We start from the raw sequence: 14800 nt of genomic DNA, 5'->3' as shown, positions 1-14800 counted from the left end.
GTTGTTGAGTTGCAGGAATTCTTTACATATTCTGGATAGTAATCCCTTATCATATGTATGATATGCAAATATTTTCTCCCATTCCATAGGTTGCCTTTTCACTCTTTTGATTGTGTCCTTTGATGCACAGAAGTTTTAAATTTTGACTTACCTATTTTTTCTTATTTTGCCTGTACTTTTGGTGTCATATCCAAGAAATCATTGCTAAATTTAATGTCACGAAGCTTTCCTCCTTTGTTTTCTTGTAAAGGTTTTATAATTTTAGGTCTTATGTTTAGGTATTTGACCCATTTTGAGTTAATTTTTTTGTGTATAGTGTATCCACTATCATTTTTGCTGGGAATTCCTCACACATAGCAGAGGCGATATAAATAAGTTTAAGAAAGAGATTTCCACATTTCAGAAAACTCTTGGCTTTTAGCCCAAAATATGTCTTTCCTCCCCTTCTCCAACAAACACTTGCCCTTAGCCATGAAAAAGGCCATAAAAGTGTAAGAAAACCAATGCAAAAATTTATATTTTATTTGAATTCAAAAAATTTAAAATTGCTTTCAAATTCAGGAAAGTACCATAATGCAGACCCCAGGGGGAAGCCTCATATACAGAGACAGATAAATTAAATGTATATACTGCAGACAAGCCAAGGAGGTGTGTAGATTACATATTTACAGCACTTGATGTTTTCTGAAAACCATATTTATACATTTTATTACATTTACAAAAAAGGCTTCCACTACTGTTTACCTACAATAATGAAAAAAAATTTACACCTTTTTTTCTTTCTTTTTTGGTACTGTACAAACTTTGTATAATAAAAATATATCTCTGTACAAAAGATTTTTTTTTTGTTTTTGTTTTACTTTTTTTTTTCCTCATGGGATGGTGGTGGGTATATGGTGTGAATGGTGGGTGAAGGGCCGAACCTGCCCTGGTCCCTTATGAGCCTCTGGAGGTGGAAAGTGCCAGAGAGGGGAAAGGGTAATGCACAGCAGAGTGCTGGCCGCCCCACCAGCATGTGCTCCTTGGGAATCTCCTAGGACTTCACGAGGGGGCGGAGGCTGGACGGGGAGCCCACTGGTTGGTTTGAGAGGAGTGGATGAAGGGAGAAAGGAGCAGCCAAAGAACTTCCTACATTTGTTTCCAGGGAAAGAAAGAGAGGAGTGTGTGAGTGTGTTTGTCTGGATTGGTCCTCTCCCGCCAAGCCCAGGGATGCTGTGACCCAGAACGGATGCGGGCTCCTGTCGTTGCCAGTCCCAGTCGCATCTGCTGGAAACGGGCACTTCTCACTTTACTGTAGCGCTTCTTCACATTAGATCTTTTAATTGTTCCAACCCAGAATTTGCCTAAGAACCAGGTGTCCCTGCCACGCCACTCCCTCATTTCCTCCTGGTTATTTCGATATGTGATGGGAACATCTGAGGCCAGCATGTCACACGTGCACGGGTGCTTAAGCCTGTGGGGACCTTCCTGAGGACAGAGAAAGTGGCTTTAGATGTCCGAGTTTTTGATTCCTAAGCTCTTGATTCCTAAACTGTTAACGTCCCAACAATCCTTGTATGGAATTCATTAATGACCCAAGCACAAGGAAACTCAAAATAAATCAAACCCAGTTGCAAGGAGCTGAGAGACTTTCATTTACTCCCTTCTTTTGATTCAGGAGCCCCCAGGTCCTTTGTCTGCTATGGCGAGGGGCTGCTGGGAGCCTTGGGGCCAGCACCAGCTCCTGGAGGCCTGGGGTACTGAGTCCTTGCCCTCAGGCTTCCCAAGTGGAGAGAATAGACCCCAGAGAGGACACATGGGTCCCCTGCCAGGCCCACCAGCCCTGGCCACAGCTGTACTGTAGAGATTCACCTCCTTGACCCTGTCAGTGGTCCCCTTTAGACTTGAGTTTCTGGCAGCTGGTGTAGTGAACTCTGGAGCCAGACTCATCGGGTTTGCATCCTGACCCCATACTTGCTATGTGACTTATGACTCTTCACCTTTTCTTCTGTTTTCTCATCTATAAAATGAGAACAATATTCCTGTGTTTTGGGTTGTTGCAAGGTCTAGAAATTACACACAAAGTGTCAGGCACAGAGAAGAAACTCAAGATACAGTAGCTATTATTTTTTGGACACTGGAGTGGGTTTCCTTTCCTGTCCCTTCTAGCACCTCCCCGATGCCTACAGACTTGGTCTCTGTCTGGGCCACAGACTTGTCTCTTTTCTCTTGTCAGTTGATAGCCAGGCTTGACCTTGGGCTCCTGGCCAGACCCCTGTCCTTACCTTCCCCGATTCATCCTTCTTTTCCAGTACTGCCTGGGACCCAGAATGACTTAATTCACTGGGTTGAGAATGCAATAAAATTATGTTGGAAAAAACAAAGTAATGGATTTTCAAACTATTTCTTAAGAAGGTTTTCTGCCCTTGGGGTAATCCTTGCTGTCATTCTGCGGATGGGACTGTCCATTGCAGGTGGCTGGGCTCTGTGCCCTGACCATGGGATGCATCCGGCTAACACATACACCATCCCTGCACCCGGGGGGGGCGGGCGTGTTGGTTTCAATGCAGATCGCGTCTCATCGTCTTTACCGCTTCTCTGTGTTTGTGGGGAGCAGGGCACGGGGCACCGTTCACACAGAATTCTCTTTTTTAAGCTTCTCTTTCATAGGACTCAAATGAAGGAGGGGGTGTGTGTTTGTGTGTGCTCAGGCCCATACACACACGCGCACAGCCACGGGATGCTTTGCTATTTTAAATCCGCAAGCTTCCTTCCTTCCTCCGTCTGCGGCCCCTCCTCCTTGACAGCCCGAGGTGCAGGCGTAGTGGGAGTCCTCTCCAGGGTGGCGGGTGCAGATGGCGGCAGGGCGGGGGCCCAAGTGCCAGCAGTAGCAGACACGGGCGGAGAGACAGACGAAGATGGGCACTGGGCACTGTGTTCAGGGGAGGTTACTTCCTGTCCCCTGGAGAACTGGGCACAGACAGATCACACCGGGGGTGGGGTTTGTAAAGCAAGAGAGGCGGGGGGGACACGGGACGGGGACAGACGGACCAGAAGGTGCACGAGAAAAAAGGCAAAGCAAAGAAGGAATAAAGGGAAAAGAAGTAAAGAAAATTAGTTGCTTTGATCTTTATCTTTGGTTTTTAATCTTCTCAAACTGAGGGTGGGGTGTAGGTCCCCCTACCTACACACAGCAGAACACACATTTTCCCAATATCATCTTTTTCCCTGGCAGGGCCGACTTAGCCATGAGGCGAGGAGACCCCGTGCCTAGAGGCCACTATATTTTCAGGGGCCCAGGAAAATGTTTTGATTTTTGTTTCTTTCACAATCAGAAGGAAAAAAATGAATATTCTAATAATGGACATACAATAATGAATCTGGCCTAGATTATATTCATCTTTATAATAATACAATTTTAAAGTATCATATTTAAGTTTTTTTGCTGGGAAAGATTCACCCTGAGCTGACATCTGTTGCCGATCTTCCTCTTTTTTCTTTTTCCTCCCCGAAGCTCCAGTACATGGCTGTAGATTCTAGCTGTAAGTCCTTCTAGTTCTTCCATGTGAGCCACTGCCACAGCATGGCTACTGACAGATGAGTGGTGTGGTCCCTGCCCGGGAATTGAACCCGGGCCACTGAAGTGGAGCACGCTGAACTTTAACCCCTAGGCCATCAGGGCTGGATCTAAATTTTTTTTCTTTTAAATGGAGGGAGGGGTCCATGGAAGTCACAACACAGCTTATCCCCTTGCCCCCTGACTCACTGACCCCACAGGCCTCCATGACTTCCCCGTGTGGGGTTCTTATTTTAATTTCAGCTGTTCTCATTAGGCTTCGTTTGAATGGACCGCCTCGTCACTCATTTTAAGCGTACGTGTGTCTGTTCAGGGTGGTTTTTAGACATCCCCTCCCTGAGCAAGTCTCTCTCTCTGCTCCAGCCTGGGTAGGCTGGAAGTGGGCAGAGGGGCCCTACTGGAGAGCTGTGGGCCAAGCAGAACGTTCTGAGGCCCCGGATGCTGGTGGGGGCAACGCTGAGGGCTGCCAAGACTTGGAGCCACCAACCCCGGATGACCCAGAGTGAAACATCGTGCACACAGGCACCTGGGAGCCAGGGGAGCCCGAGGCTCGGAGCGGGGGCGGGGGGCTGTGCAGGTCACGGGCGTTCTTGTTTCTTTCCTATGCTGTTCAATAACTGTGCCACTCCAAGTTCAGAGTCCTGGCTGAGCACCTGCAAGGCCTGATTTACATCATCAGAGAGGGTGTTACTTTTCTTTTCTGCTCTCTATTTGTAAGAGTTCTGAGGAGAAGAAAGGTAAGAAAATGTAAAGATGGAGCAGAAAGAGGAAACCTCAGAACTAGTTTTGGCATGTTAAAATGACCCCACTGGAATAATTTCGCCTCTTCCTTTAAATACTTGTTTTGGAAAGATGTAAAAGGATGAGGAAACTCTCAATAACTTAATTGTACTCAGCAGTTGCCTTCATATAGCCTGAAAATAACTTTTATCTCTTTATGTATAAATTATCTTAATACCTACAATTTCAAGCTTAGACTTAAGCAAGAGAAATGATCTAGAAGAACAAAGTGGCCCCAAAGAGGGAGGGGACAAGGAGGGCGGTGCAGCAGAGTTTCAAGGCCAGGGACTTTTCAGTCTGCGTCACTAGCTCGCTGCAGGGGTGGGACTCGGGCTGAAGCTGCGGAAGTCCTCCTGGGGTGCTTGTGAGGACGAAAGGGAGCGACGCGTGTCAGGGGCCGGACAGACTTTTATAATTACTCTCCTTGTCCCTCAGCAGGTATTGTCCCCCCAATTCCCGTCAGCCCAACCCTCGCATCCTCGCTCACACAGCCTGTTCCCCCATGAGCTGCACACGTGTCTGGCAGGAATACCCATCCCATGCACTGCTATAGGTGGGAGCGTGGGAAGGCAGAGCTGGCAGTAGCTTTAGGGTTTGGCTGATTACCCACTTGACGGGTTTTCCCTGGCCCTGTGGGAATTCCCACCTCCCTAGGGGCTGTGACTCTTCTCCCCACAGCCCTCTGGGCCTGGCTGCCCTCTTTAAGGTGGGAGGAGGCACCCAAGAGAGAGCACCTGTCTGTCCCCAGCCAGTGGGATCTGCAGGAGGAGACACAGGTCTCCGAGGGGGTGCATCTTGGACCTCCTGTTGGGGCAATTGCTGCAGGTCCCCGGCTCCCAGGGGAAGGTGGTATCGTTGAGGGAGGACATGGCAAGGAGGAGACAATGCCTTCTAGATTTGTCAGTTCCTCTGCGGCAGGCCTGTCAGATGTGCGTGGGTGTGTGTGTATGTGAGTGCACATGTGTGCATGTGTGAGAGAGTGCATAGTGTGCACTTGTGAGCCTCTGTGTGTGCTTCTGCCCCTCTGTCCACATAATGGGGGTGGCCTTACTCTCTTGTCCAATACCAGGGATTGTGTCAGTCTACCTAATAGGTTCCAGGTGACAGTTAATTTTATATGTCAACCTGCCTCAGGTCTGGTGCCCTGTTGTTTGGTCAAACAGCAGCCTCGATGTTACTGTGAAGGAAGTTTTTAGATGTGATTAACGTTTAAATCAGTAGACTTTGAATAAAGGAGATTACCCTCTATAATGTGGGTGGGCCTCACCCTATCAGTGGAAGGCCTTAAGAGAAAAGACCTAGACCCCCTGAAGAGGAAGGAATTCTGCCTCCACACTGCCTTTGGACTCGAGATTACGACATCAGTTCCTGACGGAAGTTCCGGCCTGCAGGCCCGCCCTGTGGACTTCAGACTTGCAGCCGCTCCACTGTGTGAGCCAATTCTTTAAGACAAACATCTCTCCTTCTTGCTCTGTCTGTGTGCACATCTCTCTCTCTCTCTCTCTGAGGAGCCCTGACTAATACACTCTGCCTGGATATTTTGCTGATCCCCGTGGCTAAGAGCATAGTCTCTGGAGCGGCCCTCCTGGGACTGGATTCTGACCCTGCTACTTATTAGCTGTGTGATCTTGGTCAAGTTAATTCCTTCTTCTGCATCTCAGCTTTCCCATATGTAAAGGGGAGAACCACAGCACCCACCTCCCAGGTGGAGGGAAGGGCCTAGCTGAGTGCCTGGCACGCAGCAGTGCTCAGAGCACAGTCCTCTTACTGGGCGTGTCTGGAGGGGTGCCTCCGCGCCTGCAGAGGGACCGGCCGCCTCGCACGCCCCCTCTCACCGGCTGCCGGAGGCGGGGCTCTCAGTGGCGGAGGCGGTGGCAGCCAGGCCTGGTGGCTATACCGCTGTACACACGGTGCTGACTGTGAACTCCGCCTCGGTGGCCATGATGTCTGTGGGCTGGATGTTGCGGTCGTACATCGGGTTCTCAAACGTGGCCCGAACATTTGTGTTCTCGTGGCCCGCATAGCCATTGAAGGGAACTTTGGGTCTTCTCCTGGGAAGGAGAGAGAGAGTGACCGAGACATCAAGAGAGACGCAGACTCAGGGATCTAAGGGGGGCGTGGGGGCAGCGGGAGGCTCTGCTTTCCTCTCAGGAGTGACGGCTCTCCCGAGCCAGGAGGGCTCTGGCGGGGTCGGGGTCGGGGACAGGGCCTGGTCACCCTCCGGCCCGGGCCTCGTCCCTTCACTCTACCTGTGCTTGTAGAGATAGAGCACGAAGCCTGCGATGATGAGGGCGATGAAAGGCACCAGGATGGCGGCTGCCACGGAGCTGCTGTTGGAAGCAAAGTGGCGGCCGATGGACTCGGGGTCCGACTCCAGCAACCTGAGGTCTGCAAAGTCCCAAAGCATAAACCTCAGGGCAAAGGGCCGCCGTCTGGGGTCACCCAGCATCCCCCCGCCCCGCCGCACACCAGGGGGAAGCGTGGCGGGGGCTCGGGATGTTCCCCCCCACCTCGGCTGGGGGGGAGCCTGGGTGCCCGGAGCCCGGCCCCCGCCCTCCACACCCTCCCCGATGTCCCCGAAGGGCCCCACTCGCTGGTCAGAGCTCAGGCAGAGGACGGCGCTCAGTCCCGGGGGAGCCAATCCGCGGGAGACCCTGAAACCATGTCGCAGAATAAAGTCTTAAAAGGGGCAGCCCTCTGGAAGTTTCGAAATTTCCATTGGCCAGAGAAGCCTTTTCTCAGGTGAAACCTTACAAGGAAGCCGAAATGTCCAACAGGGGAAGGTGGAACTGCTCCCGCGGAAGTGGGAGAGGGACTGCGGTGTGGACTATGGGGGTCTCACGCCCGCAGCTCGCGAGGGCGGGGCTACGAAGCACGCCGCCCGCCCGGGAGGAGCAGGGTGGAGGGGGAGCGACAGGGAGGCACATTCCTGCTTCCTGCTTGAGACAAAGAGGAGCTCCCCGAAGGCCGGAGCTGCGAGAAGATGCACTGGACACGATGGACTGCCTGGGCGGTCGGGCGCCCCCAGGGATGGCGGCGTCAGCACCCGGGGACAGAGAGCTGGCTCTCCAGCACCCAGGACTCCTCCTGCCTCCCTTTCCACTGCTTCTGAGAAACCAGGCCCCTCCCCCCATGAGAGTCTGAGCCTCAGGGCCAGTCTCTGAAGTGAGGACACGACACTGATGACGTGTAGCCTGTGGAGTAAAGATGCCCGGGAAGAACGAGGGAGGGAAGCCTTCTTGACACTCAGTTTTCCCATCTGTAAAACGAGGACAGCAATCCCAACCTTCCAGGACTGTGCTGGGGAGGGAAGGACATCAGGAAGCTGAGAACCCACGTTGGACTGCTTAAGGATGTCTGGGTGATGCCTGAGGGCTGGCCAGAGAGCGCTGTGGGGGGCTGTGTCTGAGACCCAATGTCCCTTAAGCTGGGGGCTCTCCACTCAAAGGCTGAGTGTGAAACTGTTTGGCAAAGGTTGAGGGTATTATGTAAATGTGTTTGTTTCTGGGGAAATATTCCACAGCTTTTTTTTTTTTTTTTTTGGCGAGGAAGATTGGCTCTGAGCTAACTTCTGTGCCAATCTTCCTCTATTTTGTATGTGGGATGCTGCCACAGCATGGCTTGATGAACATGTGTAGGTCTGTGCCTGGGATCTGAACCTGCAAACCCCAAGCTGCTGAAGTGGAGCATGTGAACTTAACTGCTGCGCCACCGGGCCAGCCCCCAAAAGCTTTTATCAGAATCTTGAAGGCATTCCTGATCCAAAAAAGTTAAGAACCCCTGTCTTAGACTGTTGAAGTTCACCAACCCCCTATCCCTGCCCCCAAATACAAGATTTTCCCCTACTCCCCTGAGCTCACGCTTCCAGGGGACACATGCTAGTTACCAAGTCTTTGAAAGCCGAACTGCCCAAAGCCTTGGCCCTTGACGGAGCCTTGGTAGACGAAGGTGCCTCCGGAGGACTCCGAGGAGACCTGTGTTGGGGGAGCAGAGAGAGTAAGACAGGAGGCGTGCTCGAAGGAGCCAGAACTCCTACTGGCCGGGCCAGAGACACACTCACAGGTACAGGCTGCGAACACGCTGGTGTCACTCATCCACCTGTCACCCTGACAGTGACTCTCTGCCTGACTCTCACCCAGGCAAGGGCGGAGCGTGGCTGGCGTGCTGGGATGGGGCAGGGGCACCAACCGCCTGTAGGAGGCAGCGGGACATCTTTATTTTCTACTGGTCAAGTCACTTCATCTGCCTGTGCCTCAGTCTCTCATTTGTAAAAAGGGGGTAATAACAGTCCCTAGTCATAGGGTGGCTGTGAGGATTAAATGACTTACTATAGATGGACCACTCAGAACACTTAACCTAGATAATACTTAACCTGGATAAGTGTTAGCTATTAGGACTGTGAGGAAAAACTGACTTTTAGAAACAAACCATGATTAAAATGTACCTAGTGCATTTAACGTGCTTTGGAGAGCTCACTACACTTCCAATAGCTATTCACTTTTGGTGGCGGTAGGGGGCTATTTGGGCACTCCCAGTGGACAGTGCTTCCTCTGCCACTTTGCCTTCATGATGCTCATGTAACAGACGCAGACGCTCAAACACGTAGCCTGTGGACTGCTCAGCTGAGGGTGTGCTTTGAGGATGCTTGTGCTACTGCTGTACCTTCCAAGTCATGCTCCACCCATGGGTGCAGCCCTTTGTCTGTTGCACTCTAGGCTGACCTCCCCACCTGTTCCCCCACATACGCCCTGGATGGCCACAGAAGTGGGCCCGATGGTTAGCTGTCATCCTTGGCAGTTGCTCCAGCCGTGCCCGGCCCTCCAGAGCTCCTTTCTCGTCTAGCCGCCGGCTTGCACTCTGAGCTCCGTCTCCTGACTCTGACCCTTGTTCTCTCATCTCTCGCAACCCTCCCAGCCTGGTGGAGCCTGTCATTCCTGCACAGCTTTTAGACTACTACTACTACTGAAGTCAGCCGGGGCTCGGATACCCACAGGGGTCCATAGGATGCTCTTGAGAATACCAAGGAAGCAAGTGTATGTGCCAGCCCCAGGAGATGCCGCTTGCTTCTCCTAATGTGTTTGTAAAGCAGTCACTAAAGCCACAGCCTCCACCAGTTACACCTGTCCAGGAGGATGCGCCCTGACTCCTCAGCTCTCTGCTACTCTGGCCACCATGACCTCTCCCTTCTTTCCACTCTTCCTTTTCTAGCTTCAACAATCCAAGACAGGGAGGCCAAGGATGCGATAGGCGACACTATGCTCAACTCCCTGACTTGTGAAATTGGAAGGTATGGGCAGAGGAGCATCACTGGGGACCTGGCTTCCACCTCAAGAATGCCCTAGAATGTAATAAGCCTTTCCCATGAGGGAAGGCAAGAAAGTTGTATCCCTTCCCCCATGTCTTGGTCTCCCAAGCTGTGCTGAGACACCCGCCATCTGCATCCTCCAAGGTGAGGAGATGTTCAAGGCAGTCGTCTGGGCCTCACCACCTTCTCCCGGCTCTCACCATCATGCCATGACCTTCAACTGACTTGAATTCACTCTTAGACCGCTGACCTCCAATTCCTGGCTTTCTGCTCTAACACCAGAACCTACTCCATCTCGCCCAGTTGTGCTGATCCTCCAGCCCTTTTTCTCTTTTCCTCTGCCCACTTCACTAGCAGATGAGGGCTCCCTTGATCCCAGTGCTGGCCCCACAGAAAACCTCCTCCCAGGTTCCCATGTTGGTCCCAGGAGTTTCCACCCTCTTCTCCCCTCCTCTTTCCTGCCTGTAATCTGGGAATTGGAGATGGGACAAGGGCACAGGGAGGCCAAGGACTGAGTGGGATTTTGCGGAACTTACATGCCCATCTAAAGCCCAGTGGTCATCTTTGAACTTGTTCACAAAGATCTCCACAGGCCCTGTAGTCTGGTAAACCTGGAGCAGGAGATGGAAATCTTCTTTCCTGTAAGTTCCTGGGAGAAGGAAGTGTAGAAGGTGCACTTGAAACATCTGGGTAAATTTCAAATCCAGAATTTGTGGGTATGTGGGTGTGAGCGTCTGAGAGGGATTTCACGCGCAGACGTTGACGTAAACATCCCATGTGTAACTGGGAGTGGGTCAGTACGGTGCTGCCTGTGAGCTTGTATGGGCCGATGGGAGCATATGCAAGAAGGTGCATATGTGTGTTAATCAACAACTGGATTGCTGGCCTGTGATTGTGACCATATATACACGTTCGTGTGTGAGAATAAAGCGAACACGACTCTGTGTATGTTAATGAGTCATGCGTGGATCTGCTTGTTCAGCGGGTGCAGCAATGCATGAGGGCGTGGACGTAGGAGAATGTGACTGTATGAGCACGTCTGAGAGCAAATGAGAGAGTACGAACCTTCAGTTGTGTTTGTGTGTGCACGCATTGAGTGGACGTGACTGCACGTGGGGTTGTGTGTTACTGTGTGCATTCACTCACTCACGCATTCATCTATCTAGCCATCTATTCAACAAATACCTGTTTCCTAAGATATTTAGTTTATATATATTATATATATTATAGAAAGATTATAGAAAGATTGAGAATTGGAGAAATTTTGAAAAATGCAGAGATGTATGAAAAAAAAAATCACTCCTGAACTCACTAGTAAGAAATAACCACTGTTAATATTTTGGTGTAATTACTTCCAATTTTCTTTCTTATGAATATAATTTTTCCTTCAGAAACTGAAGCCGTATTTTAAATGCATTATAGTAGATGTATTTCCTCCAAAATTTGCCTAATATTTTATCCAGCAGATATACTATAATTAATATATCCATTTCTTTATTTTCAGACAATTTTCTATTTCCAGTTTTTATGTAATACAAAATAGTCCTGTAATGTGAACATTCTTTATTCATAAATGTCTGACTCCCTCCATAACTATTTCTTATGATGAAAATTCTTATAAATGTAATTAATGGGTTAAATCATTTCAAGGATCTTGATACAAATTGCCAGATTTTTTCTACAACTGTATTATTTTACGCTTTGACCAGCACTGCATCACTGGACCTTGACCAGAACTGAAGTTTATCATTTTAAAAAAAATCTCTTGGGGCCGGCCGGGTGCTGCAGTGGTTAAGTTCGCACGTTCTGGTTCGGCAGCCTGGGCTTTGCCAGTTTGGATCCCAGGTGTGGACATGGCACTGCTCATCAAGCCACACTGTGGTAGGCGTCCCACGTATAAAGTAGAGGAAGATGGGCATGGATGTTAGCTCAGGGCCAGTCTTCCTCAGCTAAAAAGAGGAGGATAGATGGCAGATGTTAGCTTAGAGCTAATCTTCCTCAAAAAAAAAAAAAAAAAAAGAAATCTCAGTGGGATAAGTGGAAAATGACGTTTTGTTTTTACTTTTCTTTTGATAACTCCTGAAAACTAATTTCTCTCTCTCTCTTTTTTTTAAGTATGCTTTTTGGTGAGGAAGATTGGCCCTGAGCTAACATCTGTTGCCAATCTTCCTCTTTTTTTTCTCCCCAAAGCCTCAGTACACAATTGTGTATACTAGTTGCAGGTTATTCTAGTTCTTCTATGTGGGACACTGCCACAACATGGCTTGATGAGCGGTGTGTACGTCCGCACCCAGGATCCAAACTGGCGAACCCCAGGCCACTAAGGTGGAGTGTGCAAACTTAACCACTCAGCCACAGGGCCAGCCCCTTTCTCTTGTTTATTGACTGTCTGTACTTTGGCTTCTGGGAGTTCTTGGCTCCTATTGTTGGTTCAGTTATAGGGATATTGGTCTCTTTTCTATTTTTGTGTAAGGGTTCTTTGGATGCTCAATTTGTTAATATTTGTTGTCTATTTCCCTTTAGTCTGTGGTGCTTTGATTATGTAAACAAAAATGAATAGATGCTTACACTTCCCCCTGCCCACCAGAAAAGTCTCAGCCTCGCATGACAGTACAATGCAAGGACAGTAGCCTCATCCTTGCAAAGGGCACCTGCCCCTCCTCCCACCCCCCAGGCTTTCCTGGAGATGGCCTGCTCCTTACCAGCCAAGTGCAGCTCCACGCCACTGTGGTCAATCATGGTGGCATTGACCTTGCTGTTGACAACCTGGAAGCCAGTCACTCTGAGCATGGCTGGCTGTTTCTTCCCCTGGTACTCATAGGCCCCTTTCCATAGGGAATTCTTAGCAAAAACATCCCCAGGAACTAGAGGAATTGAGAAAGAAATGTGAGAGGGACTCTCATGTGGCTGGTAGAATTGAGGCCACCTGATGACTGCTCCCAGCTCACTCACTGAGATTGTCTCTCCCAACGCGTAACACGGGGTAGCTGGTGGAGTGCTCTGGCCCTCTTTTGGTCCTCCTTTATCTCAGAGTGGATGGGTGGAGGGAAAGAGAGAGAGGAGATGGGTAAGGAAAAAGGAGAAAACAAACGAGAGTGGGAAAGAGAGAGGGAACTAGAAGGAAGAGAGAAGGAGAAAGAAGAGAAGAGAAAAAAAGGAAGGAAGAGGTTGAAAAGATGGAGAAAGAGAAAAAGAAGAGAGAGAAAACCAACATGAGAGTATAGTGTGGTGGGTAGGAACATGGGCTAATGAAGTCAGCTAGATGTGGATTCTAATCCTGGCTGTCACTTAGCAGTTGTCTTTGATCATGTGAAAAAGCATCGACTTCCTCACCTGTATACGCCGCACCTGTGGTTCTGTAGACGGGGCCATCCTGCCTACCTCATCAGAGTTACTGTAGGGGTGAAGTGGTCTAAGGTTGCAAATTGTATGTCACGCGATGTTGGGCACATAGAAGCACCTAATGAGTGATAGCTACTGTAATGGCTATTTATCCTTGTAATAATCCTCTCAGGCAAGCATCATGATCCCTGTTATACAGAAAGGTAAACAGAAGCTCAAGAAGTGAATCTCATTTGCCCAGGGACACAGCTGCTCAGTGACCAAAATGGAACTTGAACTGAGTTTATGATGCCAAATCAAGCCTTCTTTCCCGTATAACATATGCACCAATGTGGTAAATAAAAGCATAGGGTTCAAAAAAGGATATGATAGTCTATAATGATTTTGCATTGCTCAGGCACACCTGTAGCTCTGTGTTCATTTCTGGACATCACACTTTGAGAGAATGAATACTTGTCTTAAAAATGTAACCATTTCCAGGAAGCTCCCTGGATAGGACCCAGGTCTATGTGTTTTTATGACCACACTGGCTGGTTCTGTGCCAGGAGGAGTAATCAATGGCTCCAGACCTCAAAGCTCTGGACGTTTTTCTGGAAGGCCTTGGCTCTCTCTTCTGGACGAGCTTTGTGCTTCCTTCAGGCTCACTTCCTCCTGACGTCTGCCCAGGGTTGGGAGTTGGTAGAGAAATCTGTTCTGCTCTATAGCCAGTTTTCCTGCCCTTCCATTGAGCACTTAGAAGCTCCTGTGCATGTTTCTGGGTGACCAGGTGAAGGAAGCAGCACCAATGTCTTGAGTCAAAGATCTGGACCACACATACCTGAGGCTTGGGTGAGCGGTGGTTCTCGGGCGGTATTGATTGGTCTCCCACTGGGCCGGACCTCTGCTGGGGAAAGAGAATGGAAGAAAACAGGCTCAGCCTCTGGTCTACACTCTACTGAAAAAAATAAGAGCCACCTCTCCAGTCAACGGGTTCTTTGAGATCTTGCTTTGGATTTATTCTCTTAGACCAGGAGGTAGACTCCTTTGATGGTCTGGTGATACTAGGACCTTTCTTGTAATGAAAAAACATAAAGAGTTAAAAGGAAATCCATTTTATCAATTACAGTCATTGAAATAGTAAAGAAAGAATTAGGATATAGTTGTATATATGATTCTTTATTGCTGCATTAAATAACAGGATCTAGCAGCGGGCCCAGTAACTACCATAATCTTAAAGTAGTCAGGAGCATTAATAATATTTCATGATATTGGTAATAGTTGTAATATGAAAATCTCTGCAGTTTCTACTGGTGACAAGGTCACAGATATTGCTAAACACTACTATGGGTTTTTGTCTATAACCTAAAGTAAAGGAAATGCTAAATTTCAGTAAGAAGCAGAGGAAAATAAAGACGTCTATTTTCCCATCCTACTGCACAGATCTGCTGATGCCCCTATTGAGGACCCTGGGTTGAAAAGCCATGTCCTGGACTCTGCTTTCCTCCCAGATGCCTGGCACGAAGGAGGATGTTCCACCAATCAGAAGTGAACTCCCTGAGCCCTGGTACTTTCAGTGGAGTCCTTCCCTCCCTTGGAGGGATGATGTTAAGACTGAGAAGCCCTCAGAGGGAAAGGCAAAGGCCAAAGCTTTGGGCCTGAGCCAGACAGATGAGGTTCAGGTCCCAGTAGTTGATTTGATGACTGTGTGACCTCGACTAGTCACGTCAGCATTTAGAGTCTTCGTCTCCTCATCTGAAACATGGGAAAATACTGAAACATGCCTCACAGGTCTATGCCGCATAAATGAGGTTATGAACATGAAGGTCACAGTCAATAAA

The 14800-nt window shown here is 49.2% G+C and overlaps 1 protein-coding gene across 4 annotated transcripts in view; it reads right to left on the bottom strand.

Moving 5' to 3' along the window:
• Positions 1-504: 504 nt before the first annotated feature.
• Positions 505-14800, bottom strand: part of CSMD2 (CUB and Sushi multiple domains 2) — a 592855-nt gene continuing 578559 nt past the window's right edge. For 2 of the 4 annotated variants that reach the window (XM_023633833.2, XM_023633859.2), the window contains 7 exons: positions 13801-13866; positions 12344-12505; positions 10178-10290; positions 8223-8310; positions 6586-6724; positions 6172-6387; positions 505-2949 (listed from right to left, as the gene is read on the bottom strand). In XM_023633833.2, the coding sequence (XP_023489601.1) occupies positions 6228-6387; positions 6586-6724; positions 8223-8310; positions 10178-10290; positions 12344-12505; positions 13801-13866 (728 nt within the window). In that variant the 3' untranslated portion in view covers positions 505-2949; positions 6172-6227. Of the gene's footprint in view, positions 2950-6171; positions 6388-6585; positions 6725-8222; positions 8311-10177; positions 10291-12343; positions 12506-13800; positions 13867-14800 lie in introns of those variants that run through there. The other 2 variants (XM_023633839.2, XM_023633867.2) reach the window with 2 other exon arrangements.

Source organism: Equus caballus, chromosome 2 (genome assembly GCF_041296265.1).
Source record: "Equus caballus isolate H_3958 breed thoroughbred chromosome 2, TB-T2T, whole genome shotgun sequence".
In the NCBI taxonomy this organism is placed as follows: Eukaryota; Metazoa; Chordata; class Mammalia; order Perissodactyla; family Equidae; genus Equus; species Equus caballus.
Note: the sequence above shows the minus strand (reverse complement) of the source record. Positions and strands in the feature narration are given on the sequence as shown.